Source organism: Phaenicophaeus curvirostris (genome assembly GCF_032191515.1).
Source record: "Phaenicophaeus curvirostris isolate KB17595 chromosome W unlocalized genomic scaffold, BPBGC_Pcur_1.0 scaffold_34, whole genome shotgun sequence".
Lineage (NCBI taxonomy): Eukaryota > Metazoa > Chordata > Aves > Cuculiformes > Cuculidae > Phaenicophaeus > Phaenicophaeus curvirostris.
In genome coordinates this window covers 1,257,373-1,284,381 of record NW_027206663.1, presented here as the reverse complement: position 1 = coordinate 1,284,381, position 27,009 = coordinate 1,257,373, and the positions used below count along the sequence as shown (strand labels likewise).

Below are 27,009 nucleotides of genomic sequence, written 5' to 3'. Positions count from 1 at the left end.
AAGGGGCTCAACGTGGAGTGCAGAGCAGATCACACAACTGGGTACCACTCGGTCGTGAGGTAACGTTTCTGCACAGTATTCCCGGCCCCGAGACAGGACTGCAAGTCGCAGCAATCACAGACAAGCTGATCCACGCGGGCGCAGCATGGCGCCAAAGCCGAGGGGTGTCCGAGTTACCTGGGCTCCGGCCGGCCTCTGGGCCTCTGAGGCAGCACATCAGGGGCCCCAGAAATTCCCGCTCGCCTCGCCCCGGGACGAGCAGCCTCTGCTGGCCAAGGCGTCCCTCGGCGGGCGGCGAGGAGGGGAGACGGTGACGGCCGCGCCCCTCAGGCCTGGACTTCGCGGCAGTCGCTGAGCGCCCTCTCCGGGCGAAGCAGGGCTGGGGCGGGCACAGGCGCTAGCCTCCTCGCCAGCCGGGGCTAGAGGCCGGCGCCGCTGGAGGCGGGGTCCCGACACTGCCTCCTCCTCCCCAGCCCGGTCTTCCCGGTCCCTCCTCTCCCTCTCTGGCCAGCTTCGGCTGGAGCTCTGCGGCTGCCATTGGCTTAGCGGCCCCATCCGGGCACTCGGCGCACCGCTATTGCTCAGTCTGATCGTCCCAACATGGCGGAGGTGAGCGGGTAAAGTGGACTGGGGAGGCAGGATTTGGTCGGCTTCCCACGGGGCCCTGTCGCCAACAAGCCCGCTGCGTCCGCCTCCTTGCTATCCCCGTAAGGCGCTTCCAAGGCGGCTCGGTGCGGCCGGCGAGGCGGCCGGCAGCGCCGGGACAGTGGGAGCCTGCGCAGCTAGGCCGCACAGCGAATGCCGTGCAGTGCGGGTGCCGGGTTCCCAGCCCGTGGGCGGCCGACAAGCCGCGGCTGGGCGCGTAGGAGGGCGCGGGACGGGCTGCCGCAGCGCAGGCGATGGAGAAACGCCTGGCGGGAGGCAGGAGGAGCGAATCCTGGGCCGGGAACGGGAAGAATCAGGCTGGTCCGGCTTCCTCCGCCGTTCCTTGCCCCTGTCAACTCCTGCCAGGGCTGGAGGGAGTGGGAGCGCTGAGCCGGGCGCAGCTTCTAGGGGGCTTCTGGCCAGGGGAGGAAAGGACAGCGGCAGACGGGGAGCGAGCGAGGGAAGGCGGGATGGGTAGAGGGCGAGCACGATGGAGGGGCTGGGGGCGAGGCCGGCGGGTAGCGCGGTGCGACGGAAGAGGGTGTGAAATGGAGAACCCCTACCTGCTGCTGGGCTGGAGGAAGCCCACGTCTCACCTTGCTCTCTCCTCTTCCCCGCAGGCTTCCTTTGGGAGTTCGAGCCCAGGTTCGTCCTCGCCTCCCTCCTGCCCCGGCACCTAGCCTGGTGCTCACACTCTGCTCTCTCATTCCTGCTCCTTCACAGTTAACCCCGTTGCCTCATAGCTTTCCTAACGCTTCATGTTCATGTAGCTAACTGTCTGCCTGATTTTTAAGAGATGTGCGCTGTGGAGTTCTTCCCTTAACTCTGGCTGAAGTTGGCAATTGACTGCTTAGAATCTAAAACGAAAAGTTTTGTAGTACTTTTAAGTCAGCATCTCGATAAAGCCATGTAGCTTGGGGAGAGACCACCTTTCTTGTTGCTGATAACTGCAGGCTTGTGTAAATTTTTGACTTCTTGACAATATCAGAAAATGTTTAAAATCATAATATGTAATTGTTAAGGTTTTAACTGCTGTTAAGGCTCTTTGGAATACTTCACACAAGCAAGCATATTTAACAGTAGGGCTACTCGTGAAGAATGCTTTCAGCATTGTCTGCTTTTAATCTTTTTTTAACTACTTTTATTTAGCTTGCATTATTTGAATATGGTTTTAAATATTTTAAATGAGATCTTGAGTGTTCAGAGCTACTAAGAAGTGAGACTTTTAAACTAAAGTCTGAGTGGAATAGAGCTTCCACTTAAAATACTCGGACAAAATGAATTGGAACAGCAATTGGAAGCAGTAATCTTTAGCATACGTATATATAAATATATGTTATATTAAGGCAGTTGACAGTTCTTTAAAAGCCATAGGATCAGGTTGTGATGGCCAGTAGTAGAAAAATTCAACATATAATGTTATAATTGGAGCAGTACTATCAGCTATACTGAGAGTTTTATGAGACCATAATATGCATAGCACGTGAACAAAAGGCATTTTTGGCCTGAGTGTTTCCTTATGGTATGGTGTTATGAACTTCCACAGTATTGTCTTAAGCAAGCTAAACGGACAAAATTTAAAGTAATTATCTGCATATAAGGAATTAACACTTAGCATTATGGCTGAAAAATTAATTAGATACTTCAAGACTTGGAAGTGTTAGTATATACAACTTGAAGGCTAGAAGCAGTGCCAAGAGATACTGCTTTATTTATTTTTTTTAAGAAAAGCATTGAAAATTTGCAGTCATTTCCTTCAAAACTTCTTTAGGAGTTCTTATGTGGAAATAAATCTTAATAAACCTTTTCTATACTGCTTGCAAGCCAAGAATTGCAACATAGCACTAGTATGTAAGAACTAGAAGGGGAAACTGGAAGTGAAAGAGAAAATACTCAAGTGTTTTGTTTCTTCATCTTTAAGAAAGGGTTCTTCTGTTCTTTAACGTTCCCTGTATTTCTGTATTTTTCATTGTAGAACACTGACTTTGCAGTGCATCTTTAAAACTTGTTGAATCTAATGATAACCTTTCTAACAGTTGAGAAAATGCACTTAAAATATTAACAGTACTTTTTTGATGACTTACGAGTATCCTATTAAGTAATGAAAAAAGTGTCTGTTGGACCACAGAGCTGTCACAATGACTTGTTAATTAACATGTGATCCATTAGAAGCATTTTATTTCTGGTATATTTTACTCTATATTTCTTGAAACTCTGTTTGTTCTTCCTTTTTAGACCAAGTGCTAAGACTTAAATTAGTTTTAACAAAAGATCTCATCTGTGAGGCTAAACTGATCTGAAGCAAGTCTTGCTGCTTATTTTGCTGTTGGTAGGAGCCTCATTCGCAGCCCAAGTTAGCTGTTTGCTTGTGAAAAGCTATGCTAGTTACCATATGAACCTTATAAATAGAATTTGAGTCTATAAATCAGTGTCTTTCAGAATCTGAAATCTTGTGACACGTGGGCTTTATACCTTAAGGACCATTTCAAGGATGTTTTGAATAATCTTTTATTCAGTAAAATATTAATTTGAGATTGTACTTTCTGAAACTTTGTTTCAGTAGTTTAGATACTTCTCCCAAGTACTCTGTGCTGCAAGAGAGAAAACTGTACCTATTAAAAGTACAAAAAGGGAAGGCCAGCTAAAATAGCTGAATTTGTCAGGTAGTTAGGAATTTGTTCCAGTTATTCCATTGAGAGTTCTGACCCTGTATGTAAAAATAAATGCAACCTTATTTTTTTCCTGTGATGTAATTTTCGTATGTTGGCATAGGAAAAAAAATGACTCAAATTAGGGTTTTTGATAGTTGGCTCTTTATCATCTGAGGATCATGACTTTGACCCTTCTGCTGAAATGCTGGTACGTGATTATGATGATGAGCAAACTCTTGAAGAAGAAGAGGAAATGATGGAAGAAAACAAAAATTTTAGCTCTGAAATTGAAGATTTAGAAAAGGTAAGAGTGACTTGCTCTCTCCTAAATGTCCATATAAGTTGGAAATAAGTTGCAATTGTACATTCTGCATACTGTTAAGTGACAGCTAGTTGCATTTCATTCTGTTGGTCAGATTATGTTTTTACAATCTGGAAATGCATTTCTGCTTTAGACACGATGGATCACATTGATTTGCTAGATAAATTGTAGTTTTGTGACTCAGTTTCAGCAGTTTGGCATTTGGTGGGTGTACAAAATGACCAGTGTGCTCCTTGGCTTTTCCTATTCCTTTTTACGCTCTTTAATTAATGTTTTTCCTATTTACACCTTTTGTTCATCTGTGGCAGTGCATCACCCTGCTGGATGCTGAACATCCACAAACTGATGCTGCTTGCATTACCATTCAGTGACCCACTTGATACCACTCAGCATAACTGTAGGGTTTGGTCAACAGAGTTCCAGGAAAGTGTAATTTTTGGCATTAAATATGAGGCTGTGTTTTTTGTAGTCTATGTAAAAACAAATTTTCTAAATGTAGAGTTGGCAGTGTTTATACTTCTGATTTTTTTTTCTTTTGTCCCACTACCTTTACAGTTACATTTTTGCTGATTATGAATTGCAGTTATAATACCAAAGCACCTTGCCAAGACTGGTGGTTAAAATGGAGCTGTTACTCCACAAAATGATCTTATTGCTTCTATAATAGAAGGAAAAAGAACTGAGCACCACTCATGTTAAACACTTTATTACTTATGTCCCAATCCTGGAAAGACTTGGGCGTGAGTTTGTTTACCTATTGTGAAAAGTCTTATCAGGACTAAGAACTTACACGGATTAAATTACTTGTTTTCTTTAATCAGCTATGAGTTAAACAAGAATTTTTTAAAAGTACTATAACTTTTGAAGGTATGGATATTGGAAAATATTCCTAAATCTTTGACTTCAATCAGGTAACTGAAAAAAGTCTTCACGATTTGTTGTTTCATTAATTGTGTTAGGATACAAGCATGATGATATGTAGTAAAAACATTGGATCAAAAGGTGTTAGGAACAACGAGGTATAAACCAAGCCTTTCTCTTGATTTTTTTTTTTTTCCTCTGTATCATAAGCTGTCTTTCTCCTATTACCTTCTGTACTGGTTTTGGCTGGGATAGAGTTAAATTTCTTCATAGCAGCTGGTATGGGGCTGTGTTTTGGATTTGTGCTGAAAACAGCACTGATAACACAGGGATGTTTTCATTATGGCTCAGCAGTGCTTAGGGAGTCAAGGCCTTTTCTGCTCTTCAGACTGCCCTGTTGTTTGGGGACTGGTTGGGCATTGGTCCTTGGTGGTGAAGGACTGTTTTAATTTGCATCACTTGTCTGTCTTGGGTTTTACTTCCCCTCTTTTTTTTTTTTTCTTCCCCCCTTTGCAAATTTTTAAAATTATTATTTCTTTTAAAATTATTTTTATCTCAACCCACAAATGTCTTTTTTTGCTTTTACCCTTCTGATTTTCCCCTCCATCCCACCACCAGTGGAGAGTGAGTGAGCAGCTGTGTAGTATCTAGTTACCAGCCAGGGTTAAGCTGCAACAGTCCTTTTTGGTGCCCAACGTGGGGCACGAAGGGTTTGAGATAAATTTGGTATCTGTTAACAGTTTTGGGTCATGATGTTGATTCATCTGTTCTCAATATTAGTTTATCTGATCTGCACCATGCTCTTTTATTTGCTGTATGTTAAAGATTGGTGTTGTCTTTTGCAGTTTGCTGTGCTCTGTAATGGTTAGTGATGTTTTGCCTGGGAGATTTGTTATTAAAACACTGGCCTTGAGCTTGATCTGGTATTTGGGCTCTGTCCTGAAGCCATTACTGTACTTTGGGTACTCTTGCACAGAGGCTATTAACAATTATTCTTCTTCCTCCAAGAGGCGTTTTTGTGGAGGAAGTACAGAATGGCACCTTCACAACTGTTTTCTGTGATGTTTGTGATGTTTTCTCCCTCCTTACAATAACTCTTCAGTATCTTGAACATCCTTGGATAGTTAAAATACTTCTATTGGTGTTTCTCAGGAATAGTTTTGGCTTTTTCTAAGGTTAATAAGCTGTTTAGCAATCATTTAAAATCATTTGCATCACTTGTCTTTCTTGGGATTTATTTTCTGCTTTCATTTTGGCTTGGTTTTTGGTGTTTTTTTTTCCTCTCTTCCTTACTTTTTTTAATTATTATTATTAAAGTGTCTTTATATCAACCCGCAAGTTTCTTTCTCACATTTACCCTTCCACTTCTCCCATCCATCCTGCTGGGGGAAAGTGAGTGAACGGCTGCGTGGTGTTTAGTTGCCAACTGGGGTTAAACCACAACACCTTCTCAACAATCATTATAAAATATATTGTGTGGGAGATGGAAAGATAAAAAGTTGCTGTATTGGTTTACTTTTAGGGTATTTTGCACACTTGCAGCAGTAACTATATGGGACTAAAGTCTTCAAGTTTTTCTGCATTTGTTTCTTGTAGTGGGATTGTTAGTGTTTCTAATCTATCTTCCGCCTTGAAGAAATATAGGCAAATTGTGTTCAACAGTATGAATTGGGAGCACGTTTTTAATAATTACTCTTTAGTTTAATCCATTTCTTCAATAGCTTGATGGGCTTTCACAACTATGTCTCTTGGCATATAATTCATTATTTCAGTCCTGTGCCTGAAAATATTTTAGGTCTTTAATCAAGATTCCTGCTTACAGTTAAGGGTTTTTTTTTGTTTATTTATTATTTACTTTTGTTTTTCAAAATATGTCTTATCCTGAGCTGTTTACGAATATTTGGCAATATGTTGAAATGTTTGTAAATCTTGTCTTAGGAAGGAAACATGCCATTAGAAGATTTACTGGCATTCTATGGCTACGAACCTGCAGTTCCAGTTATTGCCAGTTCCAGTGTGGATAGCTCTCCAAGCGAACTTGCAGATGAACTTCCTGATATGACTCTAGATAAAGTAAGTCAGAACTGATTTCCCCCATATTATAGTTTAAAAGCAGAAAACCAGGTGACCTTAAATTATATTTTGCTATCTCTTGATGTTACAAAATACATATCTTTGTCAACTTCAGTATACAATTAAGAGTACTAGTGGTGGACTTGGCGGTGTTAGGTTTATGGTTGGACTCAATGATCTTAAAGGTCTTCCAATGTAAATGATTCCACAATTATACTCTGAATTAATTCTTTTTCAAGGACATTGAGGATGTAAATCTAATTATAATTATCACACACATACATACTAATATTAGTGGCACTATATCACTATAAATGAGAAATGAATAAGGTAATGGTTCTTCTAAAACACATCCAGAGAACTTCTTTAAATTTCCTTTTTGGTTTTGTAAATAGAACTGGGACTTTTCTGAAGATAACTGTATTTTATTTTAATACATGCAATGTCCAGAACTAATAATTCTGACTTCCAACATACATGTCATGTATCAAACATTTGTGGATAACATTCCAAAGCACTCGGGAGTGCATTTTAATGTTCCTTCCAAATACATGTAATTTGGAAAGGTCTAACCTTTTTTGGGGGGGGGGTTAGATAGTCATTGCACATAAAACAATCTCTGTGTTGCATTGATGTGTCTTTTTTTACTTTATATAAGTATGAGGAAATGATTAAACGCCACAGAAAGTAGGGTATAATCATGGCTCTGCCCATCTGATTCTCATTAGGAGTTATGATTGCGTTGAGGCTACAGAAATGTAGTTGCCTTGCTGTCTAATAGAGTTCTTTTCCTCCCTAATCTCTCTCTATAGAGGGGTTCAAACATGCTAGTGGAGGAAGCGTGCTTTTACTTTTTGCAGGTTTTGGGGTTTTTTTAACCTACTGAAACATCACTTTTTGTGTGATTTGGGAAGAAAATGGGTTGTCTATTACCTGTAACTCTTCTCAGCAAAAATCTGCAGAAGTGCCTGGGTGTTGTTGTGTTTTTTGTATTTTCTCCAGAGTTTAAGCTTTTTAAAGCTTTAGTATATCTGTGATGCAAAGAATGACAGAATTCTAACGATTTCCACTGGCATTTTTTGTTGCAAGCAATTGGAAGAACATCTGAGATTTGATGCTTGCAGAGCTTACTACTTGTGCATTTATTTTAATAGAAGACAAGGGGGTAATGAACCCCCGTGTTCAACTTTGAAATGAGGTGTTATATTTGCTCTGAGATTTAGGAGGCGTGAACTAGTTTTTTTTAATTAATTTTAGCAGATCATCCTCTATTACTTATGGTAAAATAATTCATTTTAATTAATGGGATGTACAATTTGATGAATCTAGATGCTCGCCAGTCTATACTTAATTGTCAGTCTGAGGTTTTATTTGTTTGTTTGTTTAATTATTTTTAATTTTAATGATGCAGGAGGAAATAGCTAAAGACCTCTTGTCAGGTGATGATGAAGAAACGCAGTCCTCTGCTGATGACTTGACACCATCAGTTACTTCACATGAGGCTACCGACTTCTTTCCTCGGCCATTAAGATGTAGGAAATCTAGTTTTATGATATTACTCAAAAAGTCTTAGCATTGTATATAGCTTAAAATATCAAAGTCGCAGAGTAGTGCTGACTTTGCTAGTAGTTGAGAAATAGTGCTTTGCAGGATGTTGTTCACGAATGTTGTCTTTGGTTGATATTGATTACCTCAAAGCACAAGTATAATTGATTTTTCTGTAAATACAGTAACTTTTCATAATTAGTATTTAATATGTTGAGGAACACTCTTTGTGATTTTCAATATGTTACTGAATGACATGAATATGTAACCCATTCTTTTAAATTAGTGTTTCTCTAGTAAAACTTTGACTCCTGCTTTTAAGCCAGTGACTCCATTCAGCTATGGATGTGAACTGGGACGTGGGTTCTTTGTGATTTTTTTTTTTTTCCCCTTCACGCGTTCAACAGTTTTCCATAGGACTTCATGACCCAAAGTGGTTTTATATGGAACAGGGCCTGTGAACCCATGACCACCAAAATTTCACTACCTATGGAGCTATTATGGGAAAGATCTGAGAACCAGTGGTTCAGTTATCCAACCTGGACAAGATATTCCTCATTGCTCCAACTCTAGTACACCAGTGAACAAATGAACTGCAATAGGCAATGTGGAGGATTTTTATCACAGTTTTAATTTGGCAAGTATCTTGAGCTATTTCTGGGGGATTTCATCCCTCTAGAGAAGGGGGATGATAAAGGGAATGTGCCGTCTCAGTCATCAGTAACTGTGTAGCCCTTTACATGCTGCTGATTGTGTAATGCAAGACATTTTTGAGGTTTTTGTATCTCTCTCAATACAAATTATTATGCCCTTTTTTAGTTAAGCAAATCTCAACTTTGCTGGCACTTAAAACGTTGCTTGGGAACTGTTAATGAATATGACGCTGAAAGCATGGCAGCTTTATGGAAGAAATTAGCCCCTCTTCTTACTCAGGATTAAGTAACTGTCATCTTTGCTTTCAGCCATCATGGTTTTGTATCAGAATGTTACTCTTTCTCTATTAGAACTTTTGGGCATTTTAAAATCTACTTATCCACCATTTCAGGGAGGGAAATGTCAGTTTTCTGTGCTGTTGACAACTTCATTTTTTTTTTTTTTTTCTGATCCCTGTCCGCTTCTCTAAGATAACATTCAATTTTAAGATGGACGTCTGACACAGAAGCATTTGGATTAATTGAAAAAAATAATTGCATATCATTATCCAGGTGTATTGATGTTTCATGCATTTGTGTTAGCTTCTTGCTTGCTACTTCTAACAGCAAACAGAGATAGACTGGTGATTTTGGGAATGACTATAGAAGAGGAGCCTCAGTCCATACAATACAGTCTTGGATATTGTCTCTGATGTGGACAATTCTGTTTAGTTGTGATGAATCTAAAATTGTAACCCTATTTATTAGCATGGCGTTATGGAAAATTGTGAGTACAAAATAGCTTTAATCTTATTAGCCCTGGAAGTTCTCTGTTTTTCTCATACCTTTTCTATAAGGTATAAACCTTGATTGAAGAAAATTGATGAAGAAAAATGATCTCATTTCCTTTTGACTGTTAGAAATATAGTACATTGTCTCAGTTGCAGTGATGATAAATGTTTTGGTTCTGCAATATAAAAGTACTAGTGCTTTCTGACTTCATGCTAGTTTGATAGAAATGTAGATCAACAGACTCATGATGAGTGTCTCCCAGAATAAAAGCAGAGGCTCCTTTCAAAAGTAAAGGATATCTTGTAGTTGAGTGTTTGAACTGAAAATTCTTACTAGCTAAAGGCAAACTTCTTTGTCTGAAGCAAACACTACATGTGATGGAGATAAGGAATCGGATGGTGAAGACTTGGAGGCAGACAATGGTAATTCATCTGAAGATTTGAGAAAGGTAATAACTATATATTTAAAAAAAAACAAGAAAAACTTTACTATTGAGAAAAATGCATTAAGATTTATGGTACATATCTAAAATAGTACCTTAATTCTGGAATTCTCTGCAAAATGCCATGTTAAAATTTTGTGATGCTTCCATACACAAAATATTAAGCTAATATCTCTCTCTTGTGATTTTTGTTGCATCTTCAGGAAATAATGGTTGGTTCACAGTATCAGGCCGAAATTCCACCTTACCTTGGCAGATACAGTGGTAATGAAAAGAGTAAGTTCTTCTGACTGTTTTACTTTTTATCTTATGTTTATACATAGTAGTTGACTGAAAAAAATTTTATTTAAATTTAAGATGAATTCAATGGCTTTGTACAAGTCTCGGAGACCTTAAAAAGAAAAATCCAAACCAACTCCTGTGTCAACTGAAGTAACGCAACCACATAATTATATCTCAGAAATGTGATTTTACAACTTTGAGAGGAGGGTGAATTGCAGTGTTAATTCTGTGCTGTCTAGTAATATTGCGAGGCAACAAATTGTGGGTCAAGAAGGAGATATTTTCATCAGAGTATCATAACTGGGCTATGAGTATGTAACTTAGTTTACATTGAAGATCTTAAAACCAGTATTTTTCTTTGCTTGTTTTTTGGCAAGCACAGCAGTGTGTGTTGAGAAATGGATATGAAAAACAAAGCAATAAACTGTTTTAAATTTCCATAGCATGGATAGAAGATGTAGGTCCAGATACACCTTGTCTTTTAAAAATATGATGTTTTAAATATGTTATTTCTGTGTAAATTGAGGGTAAAAACTGCAATTGTGCTAGAGTAGAAAAAAATAACTTTATATTAAAGTTTTATTTGGTATTTTTAGAAACCTTCACTGTGGGAAAGTACAGCACGTATAGCTGTGGCATTCAAAAAGCAAATATTGAAAGAATCATAGAATCATAGAATAACCAGGTTGGAAGAGACCCACCGGATCATCGAGTCCAACTGTTCCTATCAAACACTAAAAAATGCCCCTTAGCACCTTGTCCACCCGTGCCTTAAACACCTCCAGGGAAGATGAATCAACCACCTCCCTGGTCAGCCTGTTCCAGTGCCCAATGACCCTTTCTGTGAAAAATTTTTTCCTAATGTCCAGCCTAAACCTGCCCTGGCGGAGCTTGAGGCCATTCCCTCTTGTCCTGTCCCCTGTCACTTGGGAGAAGAGGCCAGCACCCTCCTCTCTACAACCTCCTTTCAGGTAGTTGTAGAGAGCAATGAGGTCACCCCTCAGCCTCCTCTTCTCCAGGCTAAACAGCCCCAGCTCTCTCAGCCATTCCTCATAAGGCCTGTTCTCCAGCCCCCTCACCAGCTTTGTCGCTCTTCTCTGGACTCGCTCCAGAGCCTCAACATCCTTCTTGTGGTGAGGGGCCCAGAAGTGAACACAGGATTCAAGGAGTGGTCTCACCAGTGCCGAGTACAGAGGGAGAATAACCTCCCTGGACCTGCTGGTCACACCATTTCTGATACAAGCCAAGATGCCATTGGCCTTCTTGGCCCCCTGGGCACACTGCTGGCTCATGTTCAGTCGGCTGTCAACCAACACCCCCAGGTCTTTCTCCTCCCGGCAGCTTTCTAGACAGACTTCTCCTAGTCTGTAGCACTGCATAGGGTTGTTGTGCCCCAAGTGCAGGACCTGGCATTTGGCCTTGTTAAACCTCATGCCTTTGGACTCTGCCCAGCGGTCCAGCCTGTTCAGATCCCTTTGCAGAGCCTCCCTACCCTCCAGCAGATCGACACTTCCACCCAGTTTAGTATCGTCTGCAAACTTACAAGGGTGCACTCAATGCCTTCATCCAGGTCATTGATAAAAATGTTGAACATGACTGGACCCAGCACGGAGCCCTGGGGGATACCACTTGTCATCGGCCTCCAGCTGGAATTAACTCCATTTCCCACCACTCTCTGGGCCCGGCCATCCAACCAGTTTTCCACCCAGGAGAGTGTGCACCTGTCCATGCCAGAGGCTGACAGTTTCCAAAGCAGAACGCTGTGAGAAACTGTGTCAAAGGCTTTACTGAAGTCCAGGAAGACCACATCCACAGCCTTTCCCTCATCCAGTAGGCGAGTCACTTTGTCATAGAAGGCCATCAGGTTAGTTTGGCAAGACCTGCCTCTTGCGAACCCGTGTTGACTGGGCCTGATCACCCGGTTCTCTTGCATGTGCTTCATGATAGCACTCAAGATCACCTGTTCCATGACTTTCCCTGGCACTGAGGTCAGACTGACAGGCCTGTAGTTTCCTGGGTCCTCCCTGCGACCCTTCATGTAGATGGGCACAACATCAGCCAGCCTCCAGTCCAGTGGGACTTCCCCAGTCTTCCAGGACTGTTGGAAGATGATGGAAAGGGGTTTGGCCAGCACATCCACCAGCTCCTTCAATACCCTTGGGTGGATCCCATCCGGCCCCATAGACTTGTGGGTGTCTAGTTGGGCTAGCAAGGCTCTAACCACCTCCTCTTGGATCACGGGAGCCTCATTTTGTTCCTCTAGCTCCTGGGTTTGTACACAGACGGAACGACTTTCTTTACAATTAAAGACTGAGGCAAAGAAGGCATTAAGTACCTCAGCCTTTTCCTCATCCCCTGTCACTGTTGTTCTTTCTGCTCATGGGTAGAATGGCTATGAAATTAAGGAACAGTTTGGGGGATATGTTAATAAATGAAAGGCATTCTGATTTTTCTTTAAGTTACTTGTGTTCTAACTGTAACATTTCATGGGAATATCATTCTAGTGAAGCATATAAAGTCTTTTCACTGTTGCCAACTATTTATTGAAGAATGATCATTTGCAATAAAGAATGTTTAGTATGGATGGTGCTGGAAGCATTATCAAGTGACTATCCTTTCCTATTTTGTAAGCATCATGCTTGATTCTTAGTAGTTGTAAGAAATGGAGGAATAGGAACTGGATTCATCTGGATAGTCACTTTACTGTTTACAGTTCTTGATGACTTATTGGCTGAGACCTAGAGAAAGGCCAGTAACTAGAGGACCAATCAGGAAGGTGTTAATCTGACAACTTTCTCTGAAATGAGCTGGTGCTAGAGAGAACCAGCGAGAGTATTGTCTGCTGGCATGGCCAAGAAGAAAGAGCTCCCAGATGGTGAGAGCCTGAGGAGCACCTCTTGAGAATACCAGGCATGGACTCCAGCAAGAAGTGCTGGGTTCTTGGTTGATAACAGAGGTTGAAGCTGAGTGTCAGCAGTACTCGGAGAGGTTGGACCTGGCTGTATGGGTGGAGGATTCTGTGAAAGCCTCTTCTGTACTCCCTGAAGAGCTTGTGATGGCAAACAGGAGCTTATATTTCTTCTATGTAGTCCCAGCTAATGGAATTGTGCTAAAAGGCAGTTCTGCTCTTCTATAAACCTTACACTTGCGATGCGTCTGTTTTGAAAACTTTCCATATTCTTAAGCCATAACAGAATTTTCAAAGGTAATGTAATTTTATTCCTCTCCTTAGCTTAAAATTCTTTCTTGGAATTTTATGAGAGATTCTCAAATCTTCTCTATCTCCTTTGCTGTAACTGCCATTATACTTGTGTGTGATAACTCTAATTTTGTATTGCCAAGAGAGTGCACGAAGCATTATGTGTAATGTTCATCACATCTGTTGATCAGAGGAAAGGATTTATAGTTTAATCTAGAATTTAAATGTGTGCACAGACAAAGGTTCAGGCCGACACTTGAATATTTCCAATATATTATCTTTCAAATAAGCTACTTCCAAGAGGTGCATATGTGATTTCAGTACACTATGAAGGAGGATTATACATCCTGATTGCTTGTAAAATATGCAAAGTACAAGTTGTTAACAGCCTTTGGTTGTTAGTGAATGGAAAAAGAAATTACCACACTGAGATCTAGATTTCCATTTTGTTAAGTAAGTTTTGGCAAATTTTAGTTGAAAATGACCAGTTAGCCACTGCCTTTTTTTGGTTTTGTTTTTGGTTTTTTTTGACTTGTGATATTTGAAATATTAAGGTAATATCCTGCACTCTTACTGCAAACTATAGTTTATTTGCATAATACAACTTGAATCATCTAGCTGTCAACAAACTGCTCCTCTCGAAAGACTGTCTTAAGAGTTCAGTCACTTTATCTCATCCTCATGGAACCTGAATCTCTTTGCCATGCCACATTGCAGAGTCTGTCTCTTAACTGAGGCTTTTTGGGGAAAAAGTGAGTTGCCGTTTAAGTGGCATGATGGTGCTTGATTTGATTACTTCTCTATTCCTGTTCTTTGTCTTTGTAAAGTAACTTTTTATGTTATAGCCTTAATGTCATACCTGGTGTAAATGGGTTTCTGTTTTAACAGCCTATGAAAATGAAGACCATTTACTTTGGAAACCGGATGTGATCTCGGAAACTGAAGTTAAAGAATACCTTTTTGAAACCTCCTTAAGAACAGGAAATGAAAACATGATTGGCAGAAATCCTGAAGGATTACATACACGAGACGATGAACAAGTATGTTTTGTATCCTGTTCCATTTGTGACACATTGCTTTGTAATAAATGTGTTCTCTTTCTCTGCATTATAGTATAAAGGCAGCAATGTTCAATTTCTTTTTAATAAGATGTAATTGGAGTCAAGATCTCGTTTGTAATTTTAAGCACGTGCTTAAAATGACAAGTATTTGAATGTTGGCAGTGTTGTGATCTGTCATGTTTCTGATTGCCATGCTGTTGACAAATCTAACTTTTCTAATAATTGCATATTATGTAAAACATTTGCTTAATTAAACCTTGCCTCACCTTTTGGATGGTTTTGCTTTTGGTTGTTGTTTTAAAATTTTCTTCCTGTGTAAAGATAAATCCTCTTTTTTACATTAGATATGCTCACTGAAAGGCTAGTTTCAGAAGTTTTAGATTGGATATGTGCAGACTTTGACTCTTTCTAAAAAAGACTTCTTTTTTTTTTATAGGCACTATATGAACTTCTCAGAAGTAGACATAATGTTAAAGAAGCAATGGAGAGATACTGCTCAAATGGAAAAGCATCTCAGGGTAAGAGGAGTACCTGTTTCTTTAAGAAATGTGTGTTTGGAGGAAGAAAAAAATAAATAAAAAAACCCAACCCTGTTGTGTAGAAGAACCTTGAGTAAGATTCAGATTGATGAGCACATCCCATTACGTGATGTCTTTAGCACGGATTAGTTATAATCTGACTGTTGACCTGATGGAAATTTCCACTAGAGAAGTTTGCAACTTGTGTAAAGGTCGCAGGATCAACTTTTACACCTTTTCTTCCCTTCTTTCCCCCATTGCTGTTCCAAGAATGGCACAGACTGAGGAGAGAAGGATGGGGTGCTGTGATTTTGCTCCCATAAGGCAGTTCTCACTCACATTGTGGTACACTTTTGAGACCAGGATCAATTATAATCTGATTACATTTATACCAGAATTGGGAGGACATAGCTGGCTATGTAAGTGAGCCCCACTCTCTTCATCAGTGTGCTGGCATCGCGCTATGTCAAGCCTAAACAGGTTCTGACATATGGTTTTATAGGTCTTTGGTAGAGCATGGAGAAATTTACTAGAGTTTACAGTGGAAAATGAGTTTCCATCTTGTTTGTCCCAAATTTTATCACTCCCATAAATAAAAATCAGTTTATTGTTTAGCAAAGACTGTTCTTTGTCCTGTATCTGGAGAAGAGGAGGCTGAGGGGAGACCTCATTGCTCTCTACAACTACCTAAAAGGAAGTTGTGGAGAGGAGGGTGCTGGCCTCTTCTCCCAAGTGACATGGGACAGGATGAGAGGGAATGGCCTCAAGCTCCGCCAGGGGAGCTTACAGAATGTGGAAAAGGGGACTGGCCAATTGGGAACGCTGTCAGAATATGCAGGGATGCAATGAGGAAGGCTAAGGCCCACTTGGAATTAACTCTGGCGAGGGATGTCAAGGGCAACAAGAAGGGCTTCTTCAAGTACATCAGTAGCAAAAGGAAGACTAGGGAAAATGTGGTCCCGCTGCTGAATGAGGTGGGTGCCCTGGTGACGGAGGATACAGAGGCGTCAGAGTTATTGAATGCCTTCTTTGCGCTAAAGCCAGCCTTCAGGAATCCCAGACCTTGGAGGAAAGAGAGATAGTCTGGAGAAAGGAAGACTGTCCCGGGGTCGAGGAGGATCAGGTTAGCGATCATTTGGGCAAACTGGACACCCACAAATCCATGGGACTTGATGGGATGCACCCACGAGTGCTGAGGGAGCTGGCAGATGTTATTGCTAAGCCGCTCTCCGTTATCTTTGAAAGATCGTGGAGAACAGGAGAGGTGCCTGAGGACTGAAGAAAAGCTAATATCGCTCCGATCTTCCAAAAGGGCAAGAAGGAGGACCAGGGAAACTACAGGCCAGTCAGCCTCGCCTCCATTCCTGGAAAGGCGATGGGACAGTTCATTCCAGATGTCATCCCCAAGCATCTGAAGGAAAAGATTACTGGGAGTGGTCAACATGCATTCACCGTGGGGAAATCATGCTTGACCAATCTTGACAGCCTTCTACGATGGCATAACTGGCTGGGTAGATGAGGGGAGAGCAGTGGATGTTGTCTACCTTGACTTCAGCAAGGCTTTTGACGCTGTCTCCCGTAACGTCCTCATAGGTAAGCTTAGGAAGTGTGGGTTAGATGAGTGGACAGTGAGGTGGACTGAGAACTGGCTGGATGGCAGAGCTCAGAGGGTTGTGATTGGTGGCAGAGTCCTGTTGGAAGCCTGCAGCTGGTGGTGTTCCCCAGGGGACAGTACTTGGCCCAGTCTTGTTGAACATAGTCATCAATGACCTGGCTGAGGGGACAGAGTGCACCCTCAGCAAGTTTGCCAATGACACAAAACTGGGAGGAGTGGCTGATACAGTGGAAGGCTGTGCTGCCATTCAGCAAGAGCTGGCTGAGGCTGGAGAGGAACCTAACGAAGTTCAGCAAAGGCCAGTGTAGAGCCCTGCACCTAGGGAGGAACAATCTCATGCATCAGTACAGGTGAGGGATTGATGAGCTGGAAAGCAGCTCTGCAGAGAAGGACCTGGGAGCCCTGGTGGACAAGTTAACCATGGGCCCGCAATGTGCCCTTGTGGCCAAGAAGGTATCCTGGGGTGCATGAAGGAGAGTGTGGCTGAGGGAGGTTATCCTCCCCCTCTACCCTGCCCTAGTGAGGACGCAGCTGGAGTCCTGTGTCCGGTTCTGGGCTCCCCAGCTCCAGAAAGACAAGGAAATGCTGGAGAGGGTCCAGCTGAGGGCCATGATGATGATGATGGGACTGGAGCATCTCTCTTATGAGAAAAAGCTGAGACCTGGGTCTGTTCAGCTTGGAGAAGACAGATGCTATCAAATCCTGGGGTTTTTTTGGTGAAAAACTTCTTAAGAAATAATAAATCCAGTCTTTTGGATGTCCTTTGTCCTCCAGGATAAAAGATTTCAGAAATCGGACTCTTTTTAAAAAGAGTCTTTATAAACAAGAATGTTAGATTTCAGGTAAGATATCTGTACTTTCGAGGAAAGAACATGGGTCTAAACTGAGCTATTGAGGTTTCTGGAGTGTATTTGGATATTCATGCATTAGCAACACAAATATTTTATTCTCTGTAAAAGGTGAGTGAGTGAAAATAAGTTTATCATGCTACTTTTGCAATTGTCTAGAGGAGATGACAGCATGGACAGAAGAAGAATGCAGAAGCTTTGAACATGCACTTTTGATTTATGGAAAAGACTTTCATCTCATACAGAAAAACAAGGTTAGTGTTTTACAGGTAAATGGAAGAATTGGTAAATGATACTATACTGAAAATTTGTAGAAGCAATGCATTTTTCAGAAGCCACGTAGAAGAATGAAATGAGACATATTAAATATTCAACATATTAAAAACAGCCTGGCATTTTTGTGATAACTTTACCTCTGTTGTCATTGGAAAAGCTAGGCATTGCAAGATGATTCAGTATATTATCTCTGAAATACTTATGATGATATTGCTTCCGTTTATGTTATAATTTAGTCTAAATGTCTGTTTCTCCTAGAAGTATAGTATTTCCATACCATGGCTATGGGAGGGGAAAAATGCGTCTTTAATTATTTTTGTCACTAGGAAGGTGTAATTCTACAGAAACAGACTTAGGTTCTTGTGTTTTCAGGAAGTGTAGTTATGCACCAGTACTCCTGGTTTCTGGTCAACGAAGGAGTTCAAATCTTGATCTGAACTGCTTCTGATTGACTCCTCTGTGCCTGAAGAATAGGAATTGGATTTTTTTTTTTATCAAATATGATTATATCATCTGGTACAGTTGACAATATGGATGTTTTGAACCTTTCTGTACTTCTCCTGTATGTTTTGATACCACCTTGAGATTTTGTACTGATTTTGGCTGGGATAGAGTTAAAGTTCTTAATAGTAGCTGGTATGGGGCTGTGTCTTGATTTGTGCTGAAAATGGTGTGTATAATACAGGGATGTTTTAGTTATTGCTGAGCGGTGCTTACACAGAGTCAAGGCTCTTTCTGCTCCTCACACAGCCCTGGCAGTGTGTGGACTGGGGGTGCACAAGAAGCTGGGAGAGGACACAGCTGGGATAGCTGACCCCAACTGACCAAAGGGATATTCTATACCATATAACATCAAGCTCAGCAGTAAAACTAGGGGGTTAAGGTTGGTGGGGGCTGCTGTTGCTTGGAGACTTGTTTTTTGGGGGTTTAGTTCCCTGCCCCTGCCTTTTTTTTTTTTTTTTTTTTTTTTAGATTTAAAAAAATTCCTGTTAAGCTGTCTTTATCACACCTCATGAGTTTTCTCACTTTTATCCTTCTGACTCTTGCTCACTCTCCTCTAGTAGGATAGGGGAGAAAGTGGCTGTGTGGTGCTTAGTTGCTGCCTGGGGTTACACCATGACAAGCTTTTTCTTTAGGAGACTGGCATTTTTGTTGTATTTCAGGTAAGCTTTCTAGAGTTGTGGTTGCTGTTAAACAACAGTCAGCTAGTCCTGCTTAACACTTAGAATCATAGAATACTTTGGGTTGGAAGGGACCTTAAAGCCCATCCAGTTCCAACCCCTCTGCGATGTAGGCCCCCTTCAGGTACTGGAAGGTCGCTGTAAGGTCTCCTCGGAGCCTTCTCTTCTCCAGGCTGAACAAGCCCAACTCTCTCAGCCTGTCCTCATATGGGAGGTGCTCCAGTCCTCGGATCATCTTTGTAGCCCTCCTCTGGACTTGTTCCAACAGTTCCATATCCTTCTTATGTTGAGAATTCCAGAACTGGACACTATATTCCAGGTGGGGTCTCACAAGAGAGGAATAGAGGGACAGAATCCCCTCCCTCGACCTGCTGGCCACACTTCTTTTGATGCACCCAGGTTGGCCTTCTGGGCTGCAAGCACACACTGCTGGCTCATGTTGAGCTTCTCATTAATCAGCACCCCCATGTCCTTTTCTGCAGGGCAGCTCTCAATCACGTCATCTCCCATCCTTTTTTGAAACTGCAGTTTCCCCCGACCCAGGTGTAGGACCTTGCACTCGGCCCTGTTGAACCTCATGATGTTCTCTCAGGCCCACTTCTCCAGCTTGTCCAGGTTCCTCTGGCTGACATCCCATCCTTCCGCTGTGGCAACTGCACCACTCAGCTTGGTGTCATCTACAAACTTGCTGAGGATGCACTCAATCTCGCTGTCAGTATCATTGATGAAGATATTGAACAGCACTGGTCTCAGTACAGACCCTTGAGGGACACCACTTGTCACAGATCTCCATCTGGACATCGAGCCATTGACCACTACTCTCTGAATACGACCATCCAACCAGTTTCTTATCCACCGAACAGTACACCCATCAAATCCATATCTCTCCAGTTTAGAGAGGAGGATGTTGTGGGGGACCGTGTCAAAGGCCTTCCAGAAGTCCAGATAGATTACATCTGTTGGTTTTCTCGTGTCCACTGCTGTGGTTACCCCATCATAGAAAGCCCCTAGGTTGATCATATAGGACTTGCCCCTGGTGAAGCCATGCTGGCTGCCACTGATCCACCTCCCTGTCCTCCACGTGCTTTGGCAGAGCTTTTAGGAGGGTCAGTTCCATGATCTTCCCAGGCACAGAGGTGAGGCTGACGGGTTGGTAGTTCCTAGGGTTGTCTTTTCTACCATTTTTAAAAATGGGCACAATGTTGCCCTTCTTCCAGTCCCCAGGGACTTCTCCTGACTGCCGTGACTTTTCCAATGTCATGGGGAGTGGTTTGGCAACCACATCAGCCGATTCCTTCGGGACTCTGGGATGCAGCTCATCAGGTCCCATAGACTTATATATTTTCAGGTTCCTCAGGTGGTCGTGAACCTGATCCTCCTCTATGGTGGGAGGGGCTTTATCCCCATGGTCACCCTCTTGTTGTCCCACGACCCAGGCGGGGTGAGGAGAGCAGTTGTCAGTGAAGACTGAGGCAAAAAAGTTGTTGACTACCTCAGTCTTCTCCTTGTCTGTTGATACGTCATCACCATTTCCATCCATCGGTGGGGGTACATTCTCTTTGACCTTCCTTTTCTGATTGACGTACCTGTAGAAGCCCTTCTTGTTGGTCTTCCCTTGCCAAGTTCAGCTCCAGCTGTGCCTTGGCCTTGCTGACCCCATCCCTACACAACTGGGCAGTGTCCCTAGACTCTTCCCAGGTTCCCTGTCCCTGCTTGCACTGCCTGGGCAGTTCCCTCTTGTTCTCGAGTTTGACCAGCAGGTCTTGACTCAGCCACGCTGGTCTCTTCCCTTCCCTGCCCAATTCCCTACATCTGGGGACTGAGCGCTCTTGTGCTTTATGGAAAGCATCCTTAAGTATTTGCCAGCTCTGTTCTGCTCCCTTGTCCCCGAGGACCATGTCCCAGGGGGTCCTACAGAGTAACTCCTTGAAGAGCTGGAAATCTACTTTCCTGAAAATTAGGGTCCTGACTGTACTCCTCACCTGTCCCGTATCCCTCTGGACCTTGAACTCCACCAGTGCGTGATCACTGCAGCCCAGGCTGCCTCCAGTCCTGATGTCGCTGATGAGCTCGCTTGTATTAGTGACCATCAGGTCCAGTATTGCATCCCCTCAGGCAAGGGTCTCTCTTAGCTGGATTAAGAACTTCTCTTCACCTGTCCTATGATAAATATTTGGGCGTGTCAAATTTTAAATGGACCTTACCAATAAACAGTGATTTAGCAGAGAGAGATACTAAGAAGTAATTTAAAAATCTTCTTTCCAAGATGCAACAAAGCATATGAGTTGATCTGTCTATCACTGTGGACCAGACTTTGTGTGAATACCCAAAGTCTTCTCTGCTTCACTTCTCTTAGGTCATTGATTTGCTCAGCTTTTTCCATCCTAAGAGAGAGTCTGTCATCTTATAACCATTTTTTGACACTATAGGTTAAGAACAGAAGTACTTCAGATGTAGATATAGTTTCAGTCTAGTTCAAAAAAACCCAAACCAATAACAATGCATACAATAGAACAGATGCAATACGTACTTAGAATAGAATAGTTCAACTGGAAGGGACCTACAACGATCATCCAGTCCAACTAACTGACCGCTTCAGGGCTGACCAAAAGTTAAAGCACATTAGTAAGGGCATTGTCCAAATGCCTCTTAAACGCAGACAGGCGTGGGGCATCGACCCCTTCTCTAGGAAGCCTGTTCCAGGGCTTGTCCACTCTCTCGGTAAAGAAATTTGAAACCATAGATCTTTTGAGACTCCCGATTTAATAGTTTTGCTCCAGATACTAGAACGGTAAAGCTAACTGTTGCAGAAATATGGGGACTGGGGAGATAACAAAATTCTTTGCATTAATCTTGTCAGTTCTTCTTGCTGCCTTGTAGGTAAGAACCAGAACAGTTGCTGAGTGTGTGGCTTTCTATTACACATGGAAAAAGTCAGAACGTTATGATTACTTTGCTCAGCAAACAAGATTCGGAAAGAAGAGATATAACCATCATCCAGGAGTTACGTAAGTAAACCATTCTTGGAATATGTTTTCTGTTGGAAATTGTAAATGTAGAAGGTTATTTTTTCTTCCTGTCATTGCAATGTGATGCTGCAGTGGCTATGGCAACTGAAATTAAATCCAACATCGTTTTTAGGCCTTGTTTTCCTGTTAAATAACCTGTTATGAATGCCATGTTCTTTAAGGGACTACATGGATCGTTTGATAGATGAAGCAGAAGCACTTGGTGGAGCAGTACATTCTTCAACTTTAACATCTAATACTCGAACAGAAACCATTCCTGATCAACAGCTGAGCATTCTGAACTCTATTACTGCCAATGAATTGACAGGTAAATCAAGAAAAGAAAAAAAAAAATATCCTCCCTCCCCCCCCCCTTAAACAAATACCCACAAAACGAACACACATATGCGAGGTAAACAAACAACCAAAGAACCACCCCCCCCAAAAAACACTACCATACCCAACCAAAAAAAACCCAAAGAAAACAAACCAACAGTTTTGTTGTAACTATATAACCAACTATTTCATTTACATTCTGTGTTCATATTTTTTTCCTAGCATTGACAAACAGTGTAGCTACTGTCTGCCACACTTCAGATGTGAACTGCCCAGTTGATGCCTTTCCTCCTATGGACAGCTTACCCCGAGCACCAGTTAATCATGTGCCTGTTGGAACAGAAGAATTGCTTAACTTGCCTAGCAATGGTGAAAGTGATTGTTTTAATTTATTTGAGACTGGCTTTTATCATTCAGAGCTAAACCAAATGAACATGTGCAGCGAGGAGACGGAAAGACCTGTGAAGAGATTGAAAATGGGAATTGCTGTCCCGGAATCTTTCATGAATGATGTCTCTGTAAATAACCTTGGTGTGGAATTTGAGAACCACACACACACTATTACCAGTGCCAAAATGGCCGTTTCAGTGGCTGACTTCAGCAGTCTATCTGTAAATGAGACAAACGGTTTTATCAATACCCACGCTCTTCACCAGCATACTGCCCTTCACTCAGAATGACTGTGGAAAACTAAACAAATTGTGGATGCTTTATACAGTAGTAGTAAATTCAATGGGAGCTATCAGATTTCCTTAGTCTTTCACTGGAAATTTCAACTTTATGACATCAGTGATGTCTTGTTATGTATAGAACTATATCTTGATTTATCAAGAGTAATTTCTTTTCTCAGTCCATATATGTGGAAATGTTCAGCAGAATTTGGGACTAAGAACTCTGTGGTGCAGCTTTAAGCTCTGCTTCAATTTTATTTTTATTTTTTTTAAAAGCCTGTAGACAGAGGCTACCATTTCAAAACCAGCACAGAAGTTCTGAACTGATTGGATTTGTTTTTTTAGTCTAAGTTATCTTTGCCATAATGGATGCAGTGTAATAACAAAGTTTAAAGGCACCAATCCTGATCCCTGCTGAATGTAGCATTTGATTTTTTTGTTGGTTTTTTTTTTTTTTTCTTTTATAAAGGCAGGGATGGGTTTCTCTACACAAACATATAAGGATGTTTTTTAAATGGAACCTTCTCTTGTGTAATACTGAACTAGAGCACTTCAGTTTAAAAAAACCAGCAAGTTAATCTTGGTGGAAACTAGCACAAAGGACTTAACATGAGTAAAGTATGAAGACCTACGCTTCAATGGCGTTGCAAAATTATAGGCCACGGCTACCTTACACAGAAGTAATTATGCTGCCAGAGGTACCTGTGTACTTTAAACTTACTGGCTTAAACAGATGCGTTTTAGGCTATTGTATTCAGATGGGTTTTGTCCACAACTTTGAAGATTAATGCACCTGTATAACTTCATTTTCCTAAGGCAGCTGATAGCGTATAAAGCTTCAGTCTGCACAGCTTAGGATTTACCATTAAACAGTACATTTTTGAAGACATCTTAAATTGTTTGGAGCACTGCAGTTCAAAGTATTACAGTTTTGAGGGACTGTCTAGTTTATATAGTAGTAGAAGAACCTTGAAGTATGTATTTGAAAGCTTTTCTTCGGTGTAGATTGCATTTATTTGTTTTGGCAAGTCATTTGCTCAAAAATGGCACTTCACTACCGTGGTCAAATAGGAAAGGATGAGTAAAAATGTTTCCCATAAAAGCAAATATTTAACTTCAGTAAATTTTTATTTGGAACATTGAGTGCAATTTAGCCATCCACAAAGTTTGTCTTGCAAATGTTTTTTCCAATTCTTGCTGGAGAACATTACTTGGCAGGATTGCCCCTTTTCCTCCATATTTTTTCCTTGCACTGTTCATATTATGAATTTAATTGCCACTAACTTGTTTTCATTGTTGAAGTGATTAAGCTTGTGTTGATATTTGTAGTAGTTGCTTCAAGGTTATGCTGAGTAATTAGAAGTGACTTTAACAGTAGAAAGGGAAGAGGGTATTTATTATGCATACTGTGAACTGCATTCACATCTGAATTTTGGATGCAACATATGGAGTTTTCTTTACAGCGTTGCTTTGAAGCCTTTATGCAATAGCACACTTATCATATTAAAATAAATTAGCATGGTGGACAAAAGTAAAGATAACTGTGTAATCAGTTCTTAATTTATGTATCTGAAATATGTAATTCTAGTAAGTACACAGTAAGTAATGAGTAGCCTTGGCCCTGTGTTGTTTTCTGATGTTTTTAGCCAAGTTGTCAGCTTCTTGTTGCTGTGTTTTGTGCTGAACTGTGTACATTATTTCTTTTGTTTATGAATCAACACATTTTATGTAGTTTTGTAAAATACTGGCCATAATCCTTTATTTGTTTTACTTTCAAGTTTCTAAGTTTACAGTGAGTGGCTGGCCTGTATAAAACTCATTATACAAAGATGACTGAATGCTTATACCAGTTGCACTTAAATGAACATGCCCATTCTCATTAGCTGATGCAGTAACATATTCAATTTATCTATGCATTGCTGGGCTCTTAATGTAGGCAGAGACTTGTCTAAGGTTTGAGTTGTCAGCAAGTTGAATGGACACTTTAGTTATTACATAAAGACTTGACCAAAATTCAGGAAATAATGAGAAAAAAATGAATTTCTTGTAGTCTATTAGACTTTTAAATGCTGATCTTATTTAGCCTGTTAGCTAGCTAGCTGGTATCATTTACTTTGAATTCCTTGTTAAATTGAGGCAATAATTTGCAAGATTTTATAAATATGTAAATTCTTCATATCTTTTTAGATATCTATTTCAATAATTTTGACTACTTCTGTGTATAGTAACAATTTTGTGCATGCTTTATGTGACATTCCTAAATTTGTACCACTACGACTTTATCCATGTAAAATAACTATTTATTGAATTTTTCTTTTAGAAGTTGGACTTAATTATTTTTCTCTCAGTTTAAACATTTAAAATAGAGAACTTGTTACTGTTTATTAAAAGAATTGCATTTTGAAAGCCAGCGTGAAGATAACTGAATTACAACCCTATGAAGAAATTATATTGCCTTGATTCTTTGATGGTGAAGCACAATTCTTATAACAAACTGTGAATTCTTTGTCCTCTGTCATACTCTTTCTTCATTCAAATGAACCAAAAATCTATAATGGGCAATTGCAGTGTTGGTAAATGTATCATTTTATGTACAGGGAATCTGAAGAGGGTAGCTGATTCATTTAGAAGTGTAACTGGTGCTGTGATTATAGCAATACTTTTACTTTGGTTAGTCATACATCATCTTCTCATGCTAGGTTTTTAAGTGTTTAGTTTTCTTCTTGTCATGATGAAACTGCTTAATTTACTTGAAGAATACTAAATTGCATGCTACTCAGTCAATGAATTGTGCAATTGTTTCCTGGTTTTAATTTTTAAAACAGAGTTAAAAATGTATGAAAACTTCAGATCAAGTAGAACATGCTGATACTGCTTAATTCAACCAAAGTCTTTAGGTGAATATTTCAACTTTGAATGTGAATTAATGGATAAACAGACCAACAGTGACACTATTTGCCCAGCATTACAGGCACATTGTCGACAGATGGGGAAACTAAATACAGTAATTTATAAAATAATGGCAAGGTTACTATTTTTTTATTTCTATTTTTCATTGGAAGAAAGAAAATACTATCAACTGTAAAATACAGTAGGTATGGTTAGAGTCATCTTACTAAAACAGATTCCAGTTATTCTCAGTTCAAAGTAAGTACCTTGTGCATATCAACAAATTTAGTGACAATCAGAACATGTTTTTAACATCAAACGTTCAAGAAGAAGTTGCTATTGTTGCATTGGTTTTAATATTTGTATATAAATGCTGATTTTTTTTTTAAGCATTATTTTGTATTTGTTGTACTTCCATACCTGGTGTACAATACCAGAAATAAATGTCTGGATACCTTTCTTTACTTGTAAAGCTTTTCATGCATCTGCATTGCATTTGCTACTTACTTTTGAGACTTATTTATCTCTGGACACATTTTAAGATACTCTGGGTACTGCTGAAATGCACACTACCCCTCTACCTAATCTTACAGATGAATTATTCTGTAAGCAGCCAGGAGTATTATGACCACTTGTTTCATGGGGCACTTCAATCTACTGGATATCTACAGGCCAAACAATACAGCAGAGAGGAAACAGTCTGGGAGGTTCCTGGAGTGTGTTGAGGGCAACTTCCTGACACAGCTAGTGAGCACCCTGCCAGCCTTATTGTTTGTGAATAGAGAAGGACTCATGGGTGATATGATGGTTGGAGGCCATCTTGGGCATAGCGAACATGAAATGACAGTTTTTTATTCTTGAAGAAGCTAGGAGTGGGGTCAGCAGAACTGCCACCTTGGACTTCCAGAGGGCAGACGTTGGCCTGTTTAGGAGACTGGTCAATAGAGTCCACTGGAAGGCAGTCCTGAAGGGCAAAGGAGTCCAGGAAGGCTGGACATTCTTCAAGAAGGAAGTATGAAAGGTGCAGGGGCAGGCTTTCCCTATGTGTGGTGGAAGAAAACTGGCCTGGCTGAACTGGGAGCCTTTGGAAAAAGGGGCAGGCCATTCACGAGGACTACAAACGTGGTGTGAGGTTATGCAGGGAGAAAATTAGGTGCACCAA

General features: G+C 40.9%; 1 protein-coding gene across 2 annotated transcripts; it reads left to right on the top strand.

The window, feature by feature from the left end:
- Nucleotides 1-584: 584 nt before the first annotated feature.
- On the top strand, nt 585-26,283 carry LOC138733799 (mesoderm induction early response protein 3-like). 2 transcript variants are annotated; one of them, XM_069881291.1, is made up of 13 exons: nt 585-609; nt 1,266-1,290; nt 3,452-3,600; nt 6,418-6,552; nt 7,964-8,084; nt 9,884-9,969; nt 10,167-10,239; nt 14,333-14,484; nt 14,942-15,023; nt 17,646-17,740; nt 21,824-21,951; nt 22,134-22,279; nt 22,510-26,283. In XM_069881291.1, the coding sequence occupies exons 1-13, from the start codon at nt 601-603 to the stop codon at nt 22,965-22,967; spliced, it is 1,659 nt and encodes a 552-aa protein (XP_069737392.1). In that variant the 5' UTR covers nt 585-600; the 3' UTR covers nt 22,968-26,283. The 2 variants fall into 2 exon arrangements, with proteins under 2 accessions (XP_069737392.1, XP_069737393.1); XM_069881292.1 differs by lacking the exon at nt 585-609 and having other exon boundaries at nt 1,267-1,290; nt 3,472-3,600.
- The last annotated feature ends 726 nt before the right edge of the window (nt 26,284-27,009 follow it).

What these genes read in the sequence shown, in the direction of transcription:
- LOC138733799 (XM_069881291.1), top strand. An exon ending in AACCATCATCCAGGAGTTAC is followed by an intron (nt 21,952 to 22,133) that starts GTAAGTAAACCA and finishes ATGTTCTTTAAG; the next exon opens with GGACTACATGGATCGTTTGA. An exon ending in TACTGCCAATGAATTGACAG is followed by an intron (nt 22,280 to 22,509) that starts GTAAATCAAGAA and finishes TTTTTTTCCTAG; the next exon opens with CATTGACAAACAGTGTAGCT.